General features: G+C 50.3%; 3 protein-coding genes and 1 long non-coding RNA gene across 6 annotated transcripts; 3 read left to right on the forward strand and 1 right to left on the reverse strand.

Moving 5' to 3' along the window:
- The first annotated feature begins 636 nt into the window (after positions 1-636).
- Adrb3 (adrenoceptor beta 3) lies at positions 637-3,318 on the forward strand. Its single transcript, XM_048456150.3, has 3 exons — positions 637-1,970; positions 2,361-2,428; positions 2,759-3,318. Exons 1-2 carry the CDS (start codon positions 778-780, stop codon positions 2,398-2,400), a joined length of 1,233 nt encoding a protein of 410 aa, XP_048312107.2. The 5' UTR covers positions 637-777; the 3' UTR covers positions 2,401-2,428; positions 2,759-3,318.
- A 928-nt stretch (positions 3,319-4,246) lies between these two features.
- On the reverse strand, positions 4,247-10,661 carry LOC125414402 (uncharacterized). Its single transcript, XR_007236249.3, has 2 exons — positions 10,397-10,661; positions 4,247-4,924 (listed from the first exon to the last, which is right to left on the reverse strand). It is a non-coding gene; the product is annotated as an uncharacterized LOC125414402 (long non-coding RNA).
- On the forward strand, positions 10,321-16,537 carry Got1l1 (glutamic-oxaloacetic transaminase 1 like 1). Of its 3 annotated transcripts, none has more exons than XM_048456158.3 (9): positions 10,321-10,952; positions 12,480-12,661; positions 13,026-13,137; positions 13,348-13,457; positions 13,658-13,750; positions 13,846-13,996; positions 14,788-14,885; positions 15,942-16,084; positions 16,313-16,537. In XM_048456158.3, the coding sequence occupies exons 1-9, from the start codon at positions 10,838-10,840 to the stop codon at positions 16,335-16,337; spliced, it is 1,029 nt and encodes a 342-aa protein (XP_048312115.1). In that variant the 5' UTR covers positions 10,321-10,837; the 3' UTR covers positions 16,338-16,537. The 3 variants fall into 3 exon arrangements, with proteins under 3 accessions (XP_048312115.1, XP_048312113.1, XP_048312114.1); XM_048456156.3 differs by having other exon boundaries at positions 10,328-10,952; positions 14,720-14,885; XM_048456157.1 differs by having other exon boundaries at positions 10,846-10,952; positions 12,469-12,661; positions 14,720-14,885.
- Positions 16,538-18,366: 1,829 nt separating this feature from the next.
- On the forward strand, positions 18,367-20,613 carry LOC125414283 (40-kDa huntingtin-associated protein). The gene has a single exon (XM_048456138.3). It carries the CDS (start codon positions 18,683-18,685, stop codon positions 19,811-19,813), a length of 1,131 nt encoding a protein of 376 aa, XP_048312095.2. The 5' UTR covers positions 18,367-18,682; the 3' UTR covers positions 19,814-20,613.
- Positions 20,614-20,858: the final 245 nt, after the last annotated feature.

Here is a 20,858-nt window from a genome sequence, read left to right on the forward strand (position 1 = left end):
GGGGGGGGAGGCAGTGCAGGAGGAAGATGGAAACCAGAAGCCCTCAACATCCCAAGCCTCAGGGTGCCAAGTCAAATAAAAGTGACACCTGAAAGGAGTTGAGGTGATGTCCCAGTAACTGAAGAAAAGAAAAAGAACTAAAAAAGTGTGGTCTGGAACAGGAGAGCAAAACTGGCGGAAAGGGGAGGGGACAGATCCCATCGGCTGGGAGAGAAAAGGACATGGCCTACTTGCTATTGCTTCAGATACAAGACAAGAGTTGGGAGCAGTGGCACATGGAATTGTAATCTCAGCACTGGGGAGGTAGAGGCAGAAGGATCTAGAGATCTGGACCATTCTGAGCAACATATGGAGAGCCTATCTCAAACAATAAGATACCTTAGGATTGTTGTATTGGGAGAGAGTCATCGTCCCTGTTGGGCAAAGGGTAAGGTGGCTCTCCCTTCCTTTCCAGGGTTGCTGCAGGCCTTGCTAGGAAAGAGCTGCCTAGCTCCAGGAAACTGGTGCTGAGGGAGTGCCATGACAGGCTGTCCCTCCCTACCCTCCAATTCCCACCAGAGGCCTCTCCTCTCCTGACTATTGGACACTGCGCCTTTAAAAGCAGCCACTCCTCCTGGGATCTAGGGTGTGGGGGGTGAGATGGAGGGAAGCTGACAGACTTACCCCAACAACTTAGGGAAGATGGCCCAGCCAGGAGGAGTCGCTCCCAAATCCTATTGTCCCCTTCCCTGAGCCAGGGGGTAAGGGAGAACTTTCCCACCCCAGGCGCGACAGGAGATGGCTCCGTGGCCTCACAAGAACGGCTCGCTGGCTTTGTGGTCAGATGTCCCCACGTTGGACCCCAGTGCAGCCAACACGAGTGGGTTGCCAGGGGTGCCATGGGCAGCGGCATTGGCTGGGACGTTGTTGGCGCTGGCCACGGTGGGAGGCAACCTGCTGGTAATCGTAGCCATAGCCCGCACGCCGAGACTCCAGACCATAACCAACGTGTTCGTGACTTCGCTGGCCACAGCTGACTTGGTAGTGGGACTCCTCGTAATGCCACCGGGGGCCACTTTGGCGCTGACTGGCCATTGGCCCTTGGGTGCAACTGGATGCGAACTGTGGACGTCGGTGGACGTGCTCTGTGTAACTGCCAGCATCGAGACCCTGTGCGCCCTAGCTGTGGACCGCTACCTAGCTGTCACCAACCCTCTGCGTTATGGCACACTGGTTACCAAGCGCCGAGCTCGGGCGGCGGTGGTCCTGGTGTGGGTCGTGTCCGCTACCGTGTCCTTTGCGCCCATCATGAGCCAGTGGTGGCGCGTAGGGGCTGACGCCGAGGCTCAGGAGTGCCACTCCGATCCGCGATGCTGTTCCTTCGCCTCCAACATGCCCTACGCGCTGCTCTCCTCCTCCGTCTCCTTCTACCTTCCTCTCCTGGTGATGCTCTTCGTCTATGCGCGAGTGTTTGTCGTGGCTAAGCGTCAACGGCGTTTACTGCGCCGGGAGCTGGGCCGTTTCCCGCCGGAGGAGTCTCCGCGGGCTCCGTCGCGCTCTCCGTCCCCTGTCACAGGCGGGACAGGCTTGGCTCCGGATGGAGTGCCCTCCTGCGGCCGGCGGCCGGCGCGACTCCTGCCGCTCCGGGAACACCGCGCCCTGCGCACCTTAGGTCTCATTATGGGCATCTTCACTCTGTGCTGGCTGCCCTTCTTCCTGGCTAACGTACTGCGCGCCCTCGCCGGGCCCTCTTTGGTTCCCAACGGGGTTTTCATCGCCCTCAACTGGCTAGGTTATGCCAACTCCGCCTTCAACCCGCTCATCTACTGCCGCAGCCCGGACTTCCGCGACGCTTTCCGCCGTCTTCTGTGCGGTTGCGGTGGCCGCGGGCGGGAGGAGCCACGCGCTGTCACCTTCCCAGCCAGTCCGGCGGGAGCCACAGCGGCTCGGGCCAGCTCAGCCGAGTCCAGGCAGAGCCGGCCGCTCAACAGGTAGGGGACACAGGCAGAGAAGCGGGGTCTCCAGGTGGGGACACCTTCTGTCTCCGCTTTTGAGTTTGGGGCTTGGGGGCAGGGGTGGATAGGGCCTTTTGCCTAGAAAAGACAGAAAGGGAGTAGGAACTAAAATGGAATTTAGGGTCCTTTCCTTTCTTGGATGTCTGGGACAGAGGCAAAGGGGAGGACTGTTTGCTCACCCTAAGACCAGGTGAGCCCCACAAACAATTGCTGCTCTGCCAGCAGGTTTCTAAACTCCCTGGTCGCCTCGAGTTTAGGTTTTCTAGGTCCATTCTTCAGCCGCCCAAGTTCTACACCTGGCTAGGGCTATCGTAGATAACTGTGGAGCTCCCAACCCCTCGCTCTCAGCTCCAGTTTCCCTTAAAGGTTTGGCGGCTATGGAGGTGAGCGGCCATTTCCCCCATGAAGGATCACCGAGATCCAGCAAGTAACCTGTGAGTTGAAATTTGAACTGTATCCCTCCCTCAGGGACTGGGTTGGAGCTGTAGGGTGGGACTGGGAAGGCGGGTGCTGAGTGGTCCTCATACCTTTGGAAAGTAAAAATGCTTTTCAGGGTTCCTGAGTCACTGCCCCCCCCCCCAGCACTTGGTTCCCGCCTCCTTGACCAGTTACCCTAAGACATATTATCCCCATTTTGCAGGACTTCTGGGAGTTTCCGTGTTTCTCTTGTGGGGGGAGGGGTTGTTTTGTTTTGCTTTTGCCAGAAAAACAAGAAACGACTCCATGGATGTAGAATTTTGATAACGCCCCTAATTTCTACTCAGAGTGAGTCCCCAGGCTGGAAACCTCATCTCTCGGGAGCCTCCTAACTAGACTGCAAGATGCCCTGCGAAAGGGAACTCTTACCAAGTGGGTTTCACCGGAAGACCCACCTTGCACTTCACTACTACCTCAGCAGCCGGGATGTCACGCCACCTGGGCCCGTTTGCCCTGGGCTTTGAAGGGATGCCCATCACCCTGCTTGTGTGGTGTGTGTGTGTGTGTGTGTGTGTGTGTGTGTGTGTGTGTACTCTGTGCTTAGGGCAAAGAAAGCACCCCTACCTACCTCCCTTCTTTCTGCTTTCCTGACCCCAGTAAGCGGCTTGTGATTCTGTGTCTCTGGTTGGTTTGAGGGCAGGAAGCCAGCGAAAAAAAACAACCAAGTTTGAGGTTTAGACCCATGGCTCTCTCAGACCATATCTTGCGTTCCGCACAAACCAGCTCTGATCTACCTCACAGTCGGGACATCAAGGTTTGGGGGGATTCCAGGGTTCATGGAACGTGAACCGCTGGAATGGCTCCCTTTTCCATTTAAAATCAAATTAATAAATATTACTGAATGTGACTTGTCCTTTTGTTCTCTTCAAATGTTTCTCTCCATTTGTTTTCTTTTCATAATCCCCTTGCTGGCTTCCCCGGCTCAGAGCTGCCTTTTGTCAGGGGCAGTAAATTAGGAGTAATCCTTGCCCCTTTCTTCCTAATCCTTGTCAGACAAAACCAAAAAGGCTGTCTGTGTCAATGGGACTGGTGAGTCTTTGATTCTCTTTCCTCCCTGCCCTTCCTGCAACTCCGGGGATCTAGTTACAGAGGCAATGTAGTCACCCATGACTCAGCTGTCTTTCTAGACCAGGGGGCTTGCTGTACCCAGGACCAAGACTAGGACTCTCCCATACCACAAACCAGAGTGGGTTAATAAGGTCTCATTGACATCAGCAAACACTTTGGTTCTGTGCTTTCTGTGTCTGTGTATCTGGAAGCACAGGGCACTGGTTTAGGAAGGGGCAATACATCTTGTGTTATATTAATAGATGTGTGTATACACACACACGTGCGCGCGCACACACACACACACACGTGTTTCTGTACTTCTTCTGTACTGCCTATCTTTCCACTTCCTTCCTGGTTTGAAGACATTATTACCCTCCAGAAGCGAAACTGGAGTTATGACTGTCTGTTCATATGACTTTTTTCCTCATTTCCGTTATTTTTTTTTTCATTCTTCTCTGACATGTTTCTCACGGAAAAAGAAGCTGTATGGAAGCCACTGGAGTGTTGTGCGGGCTCCTCTTTAACTCCAGGAGCAGAGGCCGTGAGCAGGCGGAGTGAGAGTCAGGAAGGCCAGTTAATCAGCTAATGTGTAGCGTGCCTGTGGCAGAATTTGCTGTGCTCTGGCTGGGCTTGGGGGCCCCAGAGGTACAGAACCTCACATCGCCCACGCGACCGTGCTACATGCATTTCCACATATGGGTGTTCTCTGCGAACTGGACCTAGTCTATGCAGCTCCCTTTTCTCCTGGAGCTCAGGTTTTATTTCTCAAGCTGTTTGCATACCAAAGATGACTTTCTCCCTTCCAAACCAATGCAGTGCGCACTCTCTGGTGTCTGAACGTAGACGGTTTCTTGGCAGGGAGTCTGCTCTTGAACTATGGCCCTCGGTATGGAAGTCTTGGTTGAGCCTGGGGATCAGAGGGCCTCTTCTCTGGATCTCTGGATATTTTCCCAACATCGCTGAGGGAAGTTGCCCAGGCAAAGGAGAGGGTAACTGGGGGAGAGGGGCCTTTGGTTTATAGAATTGTCCTTGAAGACTGTCCAGGAGCCCATACTGCTTGGGTCTTGCTGGACACATACCGGTGTGCCGACTCTCAGCCTCCTTTGGAGTGTTTAGACTTGAACGAAGCTGTGGATTCCATCTGCAGATTGTCACCAGTGGATCTGACAGCTGAAGAGACAGCCTTTCTAGTCCCTTCTCCAGCCAGGTGTCAAACTGGAGGAGATTTACATCCTTGAATGGGAGGCAAACTGCTTTTGCAGAGGATGAAGCCTGAGCGCTTGAACTGGGGAAGACAAACGACCATGCTTTGAACCAAAAGATGTGAAGACTCAAAGACCAGTGGGAAATGGAGAGTTCTAGAAGCCCCGACCAAGAGTCCGGAAGTAGGAGAGTGTAGGGGGCTGAAATGACAAAGAAAGGGGGTTTGAGTTGAACAGATGAGCTCTTGGGTGAAACTGCAAAGGAACGAGCTGAATTGGAGAAAGGAGGGCATTGTTAACTAGCTTTTCTGGAACTCTTCCATGGTGGACTCTTCTAGGTGCTGATGGGTACGTGTAGGCTGTGTGCTTCATGGGCAGTTACTAGACTAATTCCATACCGACTTCATTCCCCAAACTGCAGAGTAGAGACTTCTCCTAACCAAAGAAAGTAAACCCTTTGGCGGGAAAGCGATGGGGGTCTGGCATTGTCTCTTTCTGAGGGTCTAGCTCTGTAGCTCAGACTGTTCTGGAACTTATCGTCTTTCCATCAAAGTCACCCTAGTGCAGAGATTGCAGGTGTGCCCCACCATGCCCTGTGTTAGAACGGCTTTCCAGGCAGGCCTTTAAAACCTCAGCCTTGTTGCACAGACACCAGAAGTGTTAGGCGCCCCCTGGTGGCAATGTGAGATACAACAAGAGTGGAATGTTCCCCTGTCTAGTTAACAGTTTTGAAAGCTGAAAGACGCCTATAAATACCTTAGTCCAGAGAGGTGTGGGGACACACAGATAATCTCAGCTCTCCAAGGGGGTCTCAAATTCCAGGCCAGCCTTGGCTGCACAGCAAGAAATCATCTCAAAAAAGAAAAGAAATAATTTAGTTCAATCCTTTGATTAAAAAATAAAGAACCTAAGTTCTTTCTGCTACTAGCTTGTTTGCCTACTCCTTGCCTGAGTAGGAGTCCCAGCATCACAAAAACTAGCTGGGTGGTGATGGCGCACGCCTTTAATCCCTGCACTCGGGAGGCAGAGGCAGACGGGTCCATGTAAATTCGAGGCCAGCCTGCTCTACAAGAGCTAGTTCTAGGACAGGCTCCCAAAGCTACAGAGAAAACCTGTCTTGAAAAACAAAAATAAACAAAAACTGTACATGGTGATGCACATCTGTAATCTCAGCACTGAGGAGGCAGAGGCAGGAGGAGGGTCTGGAGTTCAAAGTCATCCTTCTGACACATAGCGAGTTGGAGACCAGTCTAGGATGCCTAAAACCCTGTCTCAAAATAAGCGTATATATGAGTAGTGAGTTACGTAGTCAAAATTTTCTCAGTCAAACAAGCTTCAGAGCCAGGGGAAAAAAACAGTAAGGGTGCATGTCACACACTATGTTAACAAATGACAAAAGAAAATAAGATAGAATAAAGAATTTTTAAAAATGCAGCCACACAGAAATCACATAGTGTCTGGGGCTGATCCTACTCAATGTTCTCTCTCTCTCTCTCTCTCTCTCTCTCTCTCTCTCTCTCTAGTTAAATTTCTTTATTTTTAGGTTTGGAGGTTTAAAATGTTTTCATTCTTTGAAAATGCCACCCATGTATATGATGGGTCCTTTTCATCCCCCACTGTTCTCCCTCACCCCTCCCATACCCACCAAACTCCCTTCTCTTCAGTAATGCTCTCTTTAACGTCCATTTCTTTGATTGTCTGTCAGCTTTGAGGGGGGAATTTGCGACTCACTGAATTTAAATGAGTTCCTGGAATGAGCATGGGTGGGAGATTATATCAGCAAATTCTCAGTGGCTGAAGAAAATTGCCCTGCCTCCCCAAGCAACACTAACCACCAGTCCTTCTTCAGAGAGGGTGGGACCTCCCTCATTAGCCCCTCCTCCCTCCACGATGGATTCTTTTTTATTATTTTACTTTTGATATTATAATTCAGTTACAACATTTCTCCCTACCCTTTCCTCCTTCCACAGCCTCCCACATATTTCTCTCCACTTTCCTTCAAATTCATGGTCTCTTTTTTCATTCATTGTTACTGCATGCATATGTATATATTGTATACATATATATTCCTAAGTAATCCTGTTCAGTTTGGATAATGTGACTTGTATGTGTGTCTTCAGGGCTGACCATGCGGCACTGGGCAACCAATTGATGTGCTCTTCCCCAGAGAAGGCCACCTCACTGGTCCCCAGCTTTCCTCAGTTGCTAAGACTATTGAGGGATTCTCTTCTCCCATCAGCCTGCATAACACCTTCTGGTACTAGAAAATGTAGCCAGCAGGAAGGAGCTCAGTCCCAGCTCAATTTCTCTATATTCTGCAACCAAAGAAGGTCATGTCTTCAGCAGTAGGATCTAATCATCTAGTTCTTGTGAGCAAACAAAGCAATAGCAATGGCCTATATTGTCTGGGGGACTCGAGACCTCCTTGACTAACAACACAAAATTCCCTTTATCTTCTCTACACGTACTGCCAAGAGTGTGTGAAGTCACACATTGCTCTTCAGCCATTTGCTCACATATGATTCAAACGGAAATGCTACCTCTGCGTTCAGCCCATGCAGATTAGTTTGGAAGAGCAAACAAGATCCTACACACGATGAAAGCAGTTTGGAAACAGAAGGGGCTGCTCCAGCATAACGCTGCGGAATGAGACTGGAGCTAGAACAAGTACCTGGCCTACTGATTTACATTCCCATCGCCCTGCTTGTTTTGCGGGGCTTGTCTTTGGTCACTATGAGATGCCCTGCCTGTTCTGAGAGTCAGACCCATCTCAGATTAATTTCCTTGACTTTATAGATCCTCCACTAGGGGTCGCCCTTTGACTCTCACCGTGTTCAGACTCTGGTCTGGCCTTGGCCTGGCTTTTGGTCTTGGTCGTATCTCCTTTCATTACATACAGCTTTGTCAATAAGATAAATGGGATAGGTAGAAGATATAGAGAGAGCAAAAAGCATCTAATGTCAGGACCTGGCGGTCCCTTACAGTGGATGCCCATCTCCTCCTGGTTTCCTCTTTCTCATTGTCCCCTTTCTGTTTTAATGTCTGAGTTAAAATTCATTTATTGATTTATTTTATCTGTATGGGTGTTTCTCCTGCATGTATATCTATGCGCTGCATGCATGCTTGGTACTGGAGAAAGCTAGAAGAGGGGTTCAGGTCCCCAAATCTGGAGTTCAAGAAAGTTGTTAGCTGTGACGTGGGTGCTGCCTGATCTTACTGTAAAAGCCGATTTCTCCATTCTTTAATTCAACACGTGGGGCCCAGAGAGAAGCGAGATGCTAGCCGTTTCCTGGTATGGCAAGCGTTCCTTCTCACAGTGCAGCTCACGCCTTCTGCTCGCCCCATGGCTTCTCCGGCGTTCCCGTTCCTCTTCTATCACGGTTGTGGTCACCTGAGTCTCACCCAGAGCTCTGCCGTCCGCTCATCCCAAACACTTGGCCCAACTCGGAAGCAATCTAAGGAAGTAGCTTTTTCCTCCTTCCATTTTTGCCTGTCTTCTCACATTTACGTTCAAGGTCATTTCCAAGGATCCCAAGGTCTTGCGGGGTGTGTAGAAAATTTGTGGGGAGCGTGTACAAAGTCCTCCAAAGGAGTGACAGTGGGGCCGAGTTTGAAGAAATGCTAGTTCCGAAAACACCCTCATAGAACTGTCTACACCCACCCGCGCCCTAAAGCTGATTCATCTTCTTGTCGGCTCTCTAGCGCTATCTTGTGTCTTCTTCCTAAACAGCTACCAAAAGGCGGTTTTTTTTAAGCATTTCTAAAGTTTTACAGACGTTGAGGGCGACCTCCGCAGCTCTGAAGAAGCCACTGCCACTGCATGCCTGAAAATCAGTCCCCACCTACAAGATGGCACGATCTGCGGCAGAGATGCTGCCCAGAAACAGACAGCCTCTTCTTCCGCTCCTTCTCCCGAGGCTTTTCCTTCAGAGTTCAAGCCTCAGGAGGGCAGAAGGGGGTGCGCGGGGGAGGGGAGGGGAGGGGAGGGGAGGGGAGGGGAGAGGAGAGGAGAGGAGAGGGGAGGAGAGGGGAGAAAGAGGGGGAGGGGTGATGGTGGACTGAGGAAGGTGGGCTTTGCCTAACATCCTATGACTTCCGTCCCTAGCTGCTTTCAAGCGCAGCAGCCCCACGCCACTTCTGCCCAAGTCCACCCGAGTCACCTAGAGATTCTAGACCGCTGAGGCTGCAAAGCTCACAGCCGCTCCAGCCCGCGAACCGCCTAGGCTAGGCTCCAGCGCTACCCTGGAGTGCTACCCGCAGTGGCGCGGACCCGCAGAGGAAATGCTGGTCCTCAGGTTCCCCGTATGCTAGTAAGGGTACACAGCCTGAGCCAGCGTTGGCTCAGCTGAGGTTTGCAGAGGTGGGAAGGGTGACGAGAGTGGATTGGCGGAGTGTGGGGGGCGGCAATGAAGGGGGAGACTGAAGAGATAGATAGCTCCCCAGTTAATAGCCCTGGCTCTTCTTCCAGAGGTCTAGGTCCGATTCCCAGCATCCACACGGTAGCTCTCAACTATCCACCTTCTCCCTGACTGCCCCGGCACCAGGGTTGAGGTTTGCACAGACAAGTGAAATGTCCATAAGTTAAAAAAGAAAAAAAAAAAAAGAAAAAGGAAAAAAAGAAAAAGAAAAAGAAAGAAAAGAAAAGAAAAGAAACAAAAACCCACAAAGCCAAGTGTAATGGCACATGCCTTTGTACCAGAACTGAAGACGCAGAGGAGGGAGCTCTCTGAGTTTGTGGCCAACCTGATCTATGTGGCAAGGTCGAAGCCAGCCCAGCCACGTACTGAGACCCTGGCTTAGGAAGGAAGGAGTTACAAAGAAAGAAAATAATTGGAGCGTGATGCAGTTTCTAGGTGTGCAACCTCTTGCTAACCCATTTTCCTTCACACTATAATATAGAACACTCTCATTTAATTCCTTTGCATTTCAAACAAAAACTGTTGTCTTGTGTTGCATTATTGAAACAGTCTCCAAGTCTATACAGCAGAGAAAGACCATGCATTTTAGAAATTCTTCTGCCTCCTTCCCTCCTGACAGCTAGAGTAACCACGTTCGTCATTGTGCCTGGTTTATGCAAGGCTACGGATTGAACTTTATACGTGCTAGCAAGCACTCTGCCAAACCACCCCCGAGAAACCCTGTATAAGATCTGTACCCTCTTCAGTGTGCTGCTGCTGCTCACACTGGAGGCAGCCACTCTCCTGGATTCTTCCTTCCTAATAAACCTCTTGAGTGAGGTTTGTTGTGCAGTGTGCCATTTTTGCCAAGCAGAGCCCAGCTGTAACCACTTTGGCCAGAACCAGAGCAGAGCAGGACTGTAACATTTTTGCTAGGGACACTTTCCCTGAGTGGAGCAGAGCTGTTACACTCCAGGGGTCCTGAGCAGAGCTATAACACTTTGCTGGAGAAACCCTCCCATGTAGAAACCCTCCTCCTTTCCCTACGGCAGAGCTGTAAGATACTACACTTAAAATAACTTTGTGGTTTTCCTTGACTGCCAAGATACCTTTCCATCCGAGCTGCAACCCTTACAGAAACCAGAACACCCTTTTACTGCTTTTAAATCTCCAGGTCTCTGAAGAATGTGTTTCAAGCCGTGAGTTCAATGCCCAGCACTGAAAAGAAAACTTTGATTTTTCTACGCTCACATCGCAGTGTGATTTGAGCACTTACCCAACTCCTTGCAGAATGAAAGTAGCAAATACATCCCTTGGTTGGCACTGTTGTGTGCCGTGGGATGTTTGCTTCTGTTGGAGGAGCCCTACCTAGCTTGATGGCTTGCCAGCCTTGTCCTGCTTTTTAGAGACTGGCTTGTTATTTTTAGTTGGGTGGCTTGGGGCTATAGAAGGCAGTAAGTTAGATGGGGAAAAGTGCCTGGGAATCCCATGTCCTTTATCACTCCTCCCTGTCGCCTACTCTCCCAGAGGACTCTTCTCCAGTGCCATGGAATATTCCTGTGACCCCTGAACTTGCCACCATGGAGACTGAGAGTCCTAAGGTTCTGTTGCTCTGACAACCCATTGTCAGAGCAGTGTCTGCATCAGAGCTGCCAAGGTTCTGGGAGAAAGACGCCTGAAGAAGGGTCACAGTTGTTGGTTTCGTAGACGCTCAGCTATGACTAGCCTTTCTGTGTTTAGGGACGTACCCCCAGCCCAGAAGCTGGAAGGCAGCTTACTAAAGATCTACAAGCAAGACAATTATTCTAGCAAGATGTTCCTGGCCTACAGAGGTAGGAGCCAGTCATTTCAGGTCTTAAGATTTTCTTCATATTTTTGACTGACTGTAAATGGGCAGTGCCCCCAGTGGAGGAATGAAGAATAGCCCATGCCTCTGCAGTTGGAAAGGGTTTTAGTTTATTAACAGAACTGTCCAGAGCATAGAAGAGCAGTGAGGGTTCCAAGTCACCCTATGCCCTGGGCCCTTTGCTGGGGACTTCTGGGAATTTGGGAGGAGCCATCTTCTTTCTCCTCCCGCCTTTTCTTTATCTGCCACTGTAACCTCCCTCTCTCTTTTGTTTGTTTTTGGTCCACGTAAATCAGGCTGGCTTTGAACTCACAATATAGCTGAAAAAGACCTTGAGCATTTTCCTCCGGCCTCCACCTCCCAAGTCCTGGAGGCACCACTACACTTTGCTTTTCTCTAATTCTTCTGTTGTTTTTCATTTATCTATTTGTTTGTTTTAATTTTTTAACTATATGTGGGTGTATGAGAGAGAAGAATGTGTGTGTGTGTGCACGTGTGCACATGTACATGAGTGTAAGTGTACAAGGTGGCCAGAGGCATTGAACCCCCCAGAGATGGCATTACAGGTGTTGATGAGCTACCTGGTGTAAGCGCTGAGAACTGAACTTGAGTTCCCTTCAAGGACTAATATGTCCTTAACCACTGAACTATCTTCCCTCCCAGGGCTCTTCTTCTTGAATCCAAAAATTAAGCCTTCTGGGGTGGGGGGTGGGGGATGCTTGCCTGGCATTCCTGAAGCCCTTCAGTCAATCCCTAGCCAATAAACCAGGTGTGGCACGTACCTGTAATCCCCGCACCTGAGGGGTGTAAGATCAGACGTTCAAAGTCATTTTCAGTTGCAAAGCAAGTTCAAGGCAGCCTGTGAGGCCTGCTACTAGAGAGAGGGAGAGGACAAGGAAAGTAGACAGACAGACAAACAGACAGACACAGAGAAAGAAACACAGAAAAGGAGAAAGGCAGACACAGAGAGCCCTTCTTAATATGGAGTCACGCCTCGCCATCATTAAAGCCAGGGCATATATTTTGTTTAACTTCTTGAATGTCTGATTAATTTTGTATGTAAATTGTAACCTTTAAAATGCATAGGTTTCAGCTGCCTTTGTTGTGTTCTGTTTTGTTTGTGGTTTTTGTTTTTGAGACAGTGTCTTGCTATATAGCTCAGGCTGGCCTGAAACTCACTATGGACAAGGCTGGCCTCAAAATGATCTTCCTGCCACCCCTCCTCAATGCTGGGGTGACAAGTATGGGCCATCAGGCCTGTCTTCGCTGAGGTTCTTGTTGGTGGTAGTGGTGTTTTGTTTTTAAACACAGTCACTAACAGCGCACTGTTTTATAAAAATAAAGAAGCCAGAAAGGCAGCGGGGCGGGGGGGGGGATGAGGGGGGTAAGTTTAAGCTTTCATGGGTACTTTTCAAAGCACAAGCCAGACTTGTGGTTTATGAGCTTCTGCCAAGCCCAGCCCCAGAGACCCTGAGGTCGGGCATCCAGAATTCCCTTTGAAGTTTCTCCACAGTCTGCATGACCGATGAAGGCCATCCCTGGGTTTCTCTTGTGGTGCACAAGACTCGCCTGAAGATTGCACAGGACCCTTCTCTGAACTATGAGTACTTGCCCCTGTTGGGCATGAAATCATTCATCCAAGCCGCCTTGGAACTCCTCTTTGGAAAGCACAGCCAAGCCATTGCAGAGAAAAGGGTGAGACACCGAGAGAAGACAGACCCAGGGCTGTGCGGCATCTCAGGGGCCTCCACCTTGACAAAGGCGGTTTTCCCGAGACTCCGAGCATCCATAGCTTTTGCATGGGGAAGCAGAGCTGGGATCCAAACCTATTTCCTCATTCAGACACTCAGTTGCACCCACTCACACTGCTGATTTAAAACCTGTAAATAGATCATTTTAATATAAAAGAGAAAAGGAAGGAAGAAGAGTGGAATGCTCAGTGTGTATAAGGCCCTCAGTTCAATCCTAGCATCCAAAAGAATTAAAGTCTGAGTCTGCAATGGGCTAGTGTTGCCGCAGCTCCTGTGAAACGTGCCTTTCGTGTATCGCTCACTGACAGGTAGGGGGTGTGCACACTATTGGTGACAGTGGGGCCTTCCAGCTTGGGGCCCAGTTTCTCAGGATGTGGCGGAAGAATTTGAAAAACGTCTGTATCGTCTCGTGCCAAAAGGGTGAGTGTTGCCAACTCCCGCCTTGTGTGGAATCTCCACTCTTGCCCTCACTTTCCGGCCGGAGAAAAATGGTGGCTGTGCCAAGCTATGCCCGTCCTTTTCCTGTTGCTGTCCTCCCGTCGGTCAGTCACCCTCACCCTGCTCTCTGGTGTCTCTGCCTGTCTCTCCATTTCCACGGACCCCAGCTGGTAGGGGTCTGTGTTCCCACAGAACAGTACGGACTCATCTTCCAGGACATGGGTTTCACAGTCTATGAATACTCCATCTGGAACCCCAAGGAGCTGTGCTCAGACACCAACATATTCTTCGACGTGATGGAGGTAAAGGGGTCCCCACTCAGAATCTTCTCCCTCTATCCACCTGGTTTGTGGTCCCTCCCTCGCTCGAGGCCCTTGCTGAGCTTGGACTGGCCAGGTTTTCTGGTGAGAACAAACCTACGAGAGTATTTCCCCTCTAACCGCCTGGTGTCACCTCCGTACTGTGAGAGGTGGTGCCTTGACAAGACAGTGTCTTTCTACAGCATATCCCAGCTGACAGTATCCTTGTGATTGGGAACATCATTGACTGCAGGCTCACACAGAATCAGTGGAAAAAGCTGATGTCCATCATTAAGGTCAGCCCAGCTCCCGGCCACGTATTCCCTCCTCTCACCTCTACTCTCCCCCCCAGCAGCAGCCTCCTGCTTCCGGGTTCTCTTTTCGGTTTCAGAGCAAGCAGCTCTTCCCGTTCTTCGACATTGCCTGCCAAGGTCTGTCCACTGGCGACCTGGAAGAAGACACCAGGCTCTTACAGTACTTTGTGTCTCTGGGGTTTGAGTTCTTCTGCAGCCAGTCTCTGTCAAAGAATTTTGGCATTTATGGTATGATATGGGCAGAAGGATAAGAGAAATGGGGAACAAAATTGTTGCCATATCCATTGCACAAGTGTTGTGTGTGTGTGTGTGTGTGAGAGAGAGAGAGAGAGAGAGAGAGCTTACAAAATAGGTTTTTAATAATGTTTTCTGTGTGTGTGTTTGTCTCTGTACTTCTGTCTCTCTGTCTGTCTCTGTCTCTCTCTCTCTGTCTCTGACTCTGTCTCTCTCTCTCCCTCAAACACACACATACACACACCAGACACTGTACTTTCTCATATTTTCCCCACTGTCTTCCCCTACCCCCCCCCCAAAGGATAGATGTTTTTTATATCACTTATCCCCTGGAAGGAGCCTAGTAGTCCCAAAAAGTCACAGTGTGGGCGAAAAAGAGCACCCGTGAGCTAGAAGTCGGGCTCTGTGACTGAACACAGATTACCCAAGACACCCACACCTGTTCTTTCTAGTTAAAATTTCACCCTCTCAGGCCTCTGCCTCCTTGGCTGGAAGCTGAGGAGGTACTGAGCAAATCTTTCCAGTTCTCTCCTCACACACTCTTGCTTATGGATACTCTTTCTGCAAAAAAGAGACTCGGGGTTTCTGGAGCCAAACGCTAGCCTGACTGGGCTGAGCTGGTGACGCCACAGCTTAGCCCTTCTCCCTACAAGGTCGGAGGGAGAGGGGTAGTGAGGTTCCGACTGCGAGAGTAAGGCTGTCTTGTCAACGCTGCAGATGAAGGAGTGGGGATCCTAGTCGTGGCAGCCCTCAGCAACCAGGATCTACTGTGTGTCCTCTCCCAGCTGATGAACTACGTTGGGGCTCTATGGGGGAACCCTCCCGCCACAGGCGCCCGGATAATCACTTCCGTCCTCTGCAACCCTGCTCTGTTTGGAGAATGGTACGGGGTGGGAGGGTCTGGGCAAGGGAGGGTGCTAGGGCTCCTACAGACTGACCGTTCAAGAGACTCACTTGGGTCATTTTTCTACTTTGTGGTCTCTTTATCCCACTCATTCGTGCACACATTCATCAAATTTCACTGAGGCCCTCTGTGTGCCATGGCTCTAGCTACCTCAAGGATGACGCTGCCTTGTAGGAGCAGACACCTGTTTTGGGAGATAAGCCAATGAGTTAGTTATCTAAATACTTCGAGACTGCTTGAGATGAAACCCGTTGTTTTGTACACAAGCGCACACACGAGAGAGAGAGAGAGAGAGAGAGAGAGAGAGAGAGAGAGAGAGAGCTGAGCCTGCTACATTGTTCAGAAGGTAAAGGTACTTGCTGCCAAGACTGATGAGCTCAAGGCCTGATGATTCCCAAAACTCATATGAGGTTAAGAGCACCAGCTTCTCTTCCAGAGGTCTTGAATTCAATTCCCAGCAACCACATAGTGGCTCACAACCATTGATAATGAGATCTGGTGCCCTCTTCTGGTGTGTGCATGTTAACAGAATATAGTATGCATAATAAATCTTTTTAAAAAATAAAAAATAAATAAAACTAAGATGGCAAAATCTGGGAGTCTACTTCGCTTGCTTAAATTAATATGGGGCCTGGGTTTCTCCCCAGGAAAAGCAAGGTTTTGTGTTCACTTTCGGTTTAGGAAGTTCAGTTGACAGTATCCCTTGATCCTATGGTGAGGCAATGCACGATGGTATAGTTTGGGGTAACAAACGTTCACTTTATGATGTCCAGAAGGCAAACAGAGGTAAAGAGCCATCCACCCCTCAATGAGCTAACATCCTCCCACAACCAATAGTGGCAGGGCCTTTAACACACAGGCCTTTGGGAGATTTTTAAGACCCAGACAACAGCAGAGTCGGACCTCCTTCGACCACTGGTGCCGCAGAACTCGGGTTCCAGCCATGCGCTCCCTGGCATGTAGGAAGAGGGAAGGAAGACATGTTGGGCAACAAGGAGACCTCTCCGACCCATTTCTTGCTTCTTTCATTGGCAGGAAACTCAGTCTGAAAGGTGTTGTGGAGAACGTCATGTTGGTCAAGGAGAAGGTGAAGGAGAAGCTCCGACTCCTGGGGACCCCTGGGTCCTGGAATCACATCACCAAACAGAGTGGGACCCACGGTTATCTAGGGCTCAACTGTAAGTTCCAGAACGGGGTGACCCTCCCCTTCCTGACCTCAGACCTGTGTCTTAACATGGAGCAGCCCTGACTGGCTGATCAGTCTGCAATTTGCTCTGGGCTTTCCTCCCACCCCTGGACAAGTGGGGCTGCTGCAGAGAACTTTATGGGTTGCCCACAAATGATACTTCTTATCCTATAATTCTGCCTGGGCTTGAGAGGAAGTCTGAGTCCTGTGACTGTCACAGACCCGCAGGTGGAGTTCTTGACTAAGAAGAAGCACATCTACATCCCCAAGAGCAGCCGGATCAACTTCACCTGCATCAACGCCAGGAACATAGACTACATCACGCAGAGCATCCATGAGGCAGTGATGCTCACCGAGGGCTGAGGGGGCTGTCTTCTCAAAGACGTCCCGATTGAAATGGAAATTTAGGTAGTCTTTGAAAATAAATTACTGAATTAATTATTCATTACTGTGCTTTATTTTTTTTTTGTTTATTTATGAAGCATGTGCTGGCCTGGGCGGGGAGGGGCTTCAGTGCAACACGTGCCAAGCGTACATGGAGCCCTGGATTCCATCTCCAGGAGATTGGGGGTGGGGTGCAAGAACAATTACCCTCATAGGATACGGTTCAGTTTGTAACCATGTGACGAGTAACAAAGTGAATAGAAGTTGGTACGTTTTAAGGGGTGTGTTTGTGGGACACACACACACACACACACACGTGTGCACATGTGTACACTCTTTCAACTGAGTGCAGCTGTATACATTCATCTGGTGTTTCTTCCAGACACACAAGCCAAGTTGTGTTCAAGTAGTTCCCTGATAGGCCAATCATGTTTGGGAAATCAAAATCCTAACCAAAATGACTGTATAAAGACTTAAAATTACTTTACCGGAATTAATTTTGAAAGAGATCAAAGCTGAATGACTGTTGGCAGACTTCTTTGGGCCACCAACTCACAGAAAACAACTCAGAGATGACTTATTAATTATGAAAGTTCAGCCAATTGCTTAGGTTTATTACTAACTAGCTTACAACTTAAATTAACCCATTTCTATCAGTCTGTGTGTTTTCATGTGACTTGTGACTTTACCTCTCCTCAGCATGGTATATTCATCTTGCTGCCCTCCACATCTCCTGGGGCCCTCCTCCTTCCCAACATCCTCTGTGTCTGAAAATCCTGCCTAACTATTGACCACTTTTTATTAAACCAATGAGAGCAACATATTCTCACAGCGTACAAATATTCTGTAATAAATAACTGTCTTAATTACCATTTTATTGCTGTGAACAGACACCATAACCAAGGCAAATTAGAAAGCATTTATTTGGGAGGTGTTTGCTATTTCAAAGGGCTATTGCATGACCATTATGGCAGGCGGGCAAGGTACTGGAGCAGTGGCTGGGAGCTTATATCCTGATCCACAAATAGGAAGGAGAGAGAGAGAGAGAGAGAGAGAGAGAGAGAGAGAGAGAGAGAAATGGGGGCCTGGCAAGGTTTTTGAAACCTCAAAGTCCACTTCCAGTGACACACCTCCTCCAGCAAGGTCATTCTTCCTAATCTTTCCTAAGTACCCCCACCAACTGGGAATCAGACACTTATATATATTATCTTATGGGGGGGGGGGTATTGTCATTCAAACCACAGTGACTGATGATACCTAACTTCAAGTATTATACACTACAATAATCAAGGTCTTCTGACCTAAAAAACAAGTAGGTCGATGAAACAGAAAAGCGTCCAGAAAATAAACATTCCTGTCTATAAATAACTGACTTCTGACAAAGGTACAGGGCTGGGATTAAAGCCGTGCACCACTGTCATTAAAGACATGCACCGCCCAGTTTCTGTGGCAACTAGTCTGGCTACTGGGATTAAAGATGTGTGTCATTGTGGCTACTGGGATTAAAGGTGTGTGTTACCATAATCAGGTCTGTAAGGCTAACCCAGTGGGACTGTTTTACTCTCAGATCTTCAGGCAGTCTTTATTTATTAAAATACAGTTGAAATATCACTACACCCATGTCCCTAGAAAAACCACATATTCTCACTTGCACATAAAATACAAGTGCAACGGCAGGAGCTCGTGGACCCCGTGAGCCCCGTCTGGTATCGCCTCGGCATCTGAGGGACCCTGGCAGAACAGCAGCCACCTTCAGTACCTCCCCAGGCCGTCACCCCAGAGTCCCAGCAGCGGGAAAGCAAGCCTCTACGCCCCCTTCTGTCTTCGAGGATAGTCACTGTCTGAAAAGAGGTAAAAAAAAAAAAAAAAACAACAAGCCATCAACTACAGCTTGAACACCATTCTCAGGCAGTGGAGAAACTGCAGCTTCCCGGTTTCAGTAAACCCTCATTAGGGAAGCCCTGCTGGCAGTGTAGATCTGGCAGGGGGTAAGCGACAGAAGGCAAGAGAAGTGTGCCCTGGAATGCTTCAAGGGCTGTGACAAAAAGCGAGGCATTAATCTAATTAATCTTCATCAATAAAAACCGAGAGTCTGGGAGATGACGAGTAATCCCAGCGAGGACTCAGTGTTAGCCTGGATGTAGCTGAGGCTGCGTTCGTCTGCGCAGCTCAACCGGAAGTCAGGAGGCGCGGTCGGCCAGCAAACATGGCGGCGGGCTCCGCGTCCTCCCTGGGTGGCGGCGCGTGGCCCGGCTCCGAGGCCGGGGACTTCTTGGCCCGCTATCGGCAGGTGTCCCACAAGCTCAAGAAGCGATTCCTGCGGAAGCCGAACGTGGCCGAGGCCGGGGAGCAGTTCGCGCAGCTGGCCCGTGAGCTGCGCGCCCAGGAGTGCCTGCCCTACGCCGCTTGGTGCCAGCTGGCCGTGGCGCGCTGCCACCAGGCGCTCTTCCACGGGCCCGGAGAGACGCTGGCCCTCACGGAAGCCGCCCGACTCTTCCTGCGGCAGGAGTGCGAAGCCCGCCAGCGCCTCGGCTGTCCCGCCGCCTGTGGCGAGCCTCTGCAGGCGGCCGCCAGCGCCCTGGGCGCCGCCGTGCGCCTTCACCTCGAGCTAGGCCAGCCGGCCGCCGCCGCCGCTCTGTGCCTCGAGCTGGCTGCCGCCCTTCGCGCCCTGGGCCAGCCGGCCGCCGCCGCCGGTCACTTTCAGCGCGCTGCCCAGCTGCACCTGCCCCTGATGCCACTAGCCGCGCTGCAGGCGCTCGGCGATGCCGCCTCCTGCCAGCTGCTGGCGCGCGACTACACCGGCGCCCTGGCGCTCTTTACACGTATGCAACGTCTGGCACTGGAGCACGGCGGCCACCCGGTGCAGCACCCCGAGCCTCCTGGGCCCCAACCGCCCCCGCCGGGATCCCAGCAGAGACCTGGCTCGGCCCCGACCCTGCCCCTCCCGCTGCTTCCGGACCAAGCCCCAGGTTCTGCTGCGCCCTCTCCCCGCACACTGGGGGCCTTCGCAGACATCCTTGTCAGGTGCGAGGTGTCCCGCGTGCTGCTGCTGCTGCTCCTGCAACCACCGCCCGCCAAGTTGCTGCCCGAGCATGCCCAGACCCTGGAGAAGTACTCCTGGGAGGCTTTTGACAGCCACGGCCAGGATAGCAGCGGCCAGCTTCCCGAGGAGCTGTTTCTGCTATTGCAGTCCCTGGTCATGGCTGCCCACGAAAAGGACACGGAAGGCATCAAGAAGCTGCAGGTGGAGATGTGGCCGCTGCTGACTGCTGAGCAGAACCACCTCCTTCACCTTGTTCTGCAGGAAGCCGTCTCCCCCTCGGGCCAGGGGGTCTGAAAAGTCACCTGAACCAAACAACCTTTCCTCCTGGTACCGACTTGTTTCATCTTTGGGGACAGGTGATGGGAGATCTTGTGTTCTTGCTTTTATTTTTTTCTCTATTCTATTGCCACCATGGTAGTTTAGCTGTGCTTGCCTAGCTTGTTACATAAATTAATGTCCTCCAGGTCCATGCATACTGCCTCAAACGAGGTAAATTCATCCCATCTTAAGGCTGAATGAGACTGCACTGTGTAACAATCTGCTTTCTCTATGCGCTGGTCAGTTGCTGAATACTGTGTTGATTCATTTTCCTGGTTGTTATAAGTATAGAGACAATAAACATGGAAGGACAGGTGTTAAAGCAACAACAACAACAAAAAACCAAGAGTCTGATATGGGGTAAAGACCTAGAAGATCGGAGAACCAGGAGTCAGTTGCTTCCTTCCTTTCTCGTTCCTCGGTTGGAAAGGGCTGAGGTCCCGTCTCCACAGTGCTGGGATTAAAGGCCTGTGCCACCACTTCCGGCTTCGGTGGTTAACTAGTGGCTAGCTCCGCCCTCTGATCTTGTCAGAACACAAAATATCACACAACCAAAATGGACTCTGATTGTATGTCCCTACCGAACTGCACGCCTAAGATCCAAATGTGGCTGGGTGTGTGATTATTTGCCTTTAACCCTAGCATTGGAAAGGCAGCATGGAGTACCTTTACTGTGAGGCTAGCCTGATCTACATAAGGCGTTCCAAGCAAGCCTGAACTACATAGGGAGACCCTGTCTCAAAAACAAAATAAATTTCATGTGTATTTCACCAAAACACCTTTTGCTTCGAGACAGTGTCTTACCATGTGACTTAGGCTGTGTCGGAGTTCACTGTGTGTCCAGGCCGACCTCAAACTCAAGATCCTACTGCTCACACCTCCAGGGGACTAGGAATGCAGACGTGTGCTAGCATGCGCAGCATTGCGGTTTACCACAACTTTGGCCACATAGTGAGACCCTGTCTCAAAATATATACGCTATTTATTTATTTATTTGTAGTGTGTGTGCGTACACACACAT

Source organism: Myodes glareolus, chromosome 23 (assembly GCF_982192425.1).
Source record: "Myodes glareolus chromosome 23, mMyoGla1.1, whole genome shotgun sequence".
NCBI classification, from domain to species: Eukaryota; Metazoa; Chordata; class Mammalia; order Rodentia; family Cricetidae; genus Myodes; species Myodes glareolus.

Excerpts from the sequence above, each read along its gene's own strand:
- Got1l1 (XM_048456156.3), top strand. The coding sequence starts at position 10,838 with ATGACTAGCCTTTCTGTGTTTAGGGACGTACCCCCAGCCCAGAAGCTG. Across the intron at positions 10,953-12,479 it reads GATGTTCCTGGCCTACAGAG|TCTGCATGACCGATGAAGGC; the intron begins GTAGGAGCCAGT and ends GTTTCTCCACAG. Across the intron at positions 13,997-14,719 it reads AAAGAATTTTGGCATTTATG|ATGAAGGAGTGGGGATCCTA; the intron begins GTATGATATGGG and ends TCAACGCTGCAG.
- Adrb3 (XM_048456150.3), top strand. The coding sequence starts at position 778 with ATGGCTCCGTGGCCTCACAAGAACGGCTCGCTGGCTTTGTGGTCAGAT. Across the intron at positions 1,971-2,360 it reads CAGAGCCGGCCGCTCAACAG|GTTTGGCGGCTATGGAGGTG; the intron begins GTAGGGGACACA and ends TTTCCCTTAAAG.
- LOC125414283 (XM_048456138.3), top strand. The coding sequence starts at position 18,683 with ATGGCGGCGGGCTCCGCGTCCTCCCTGGGTGGCGGCGCGTGGCCCGGC.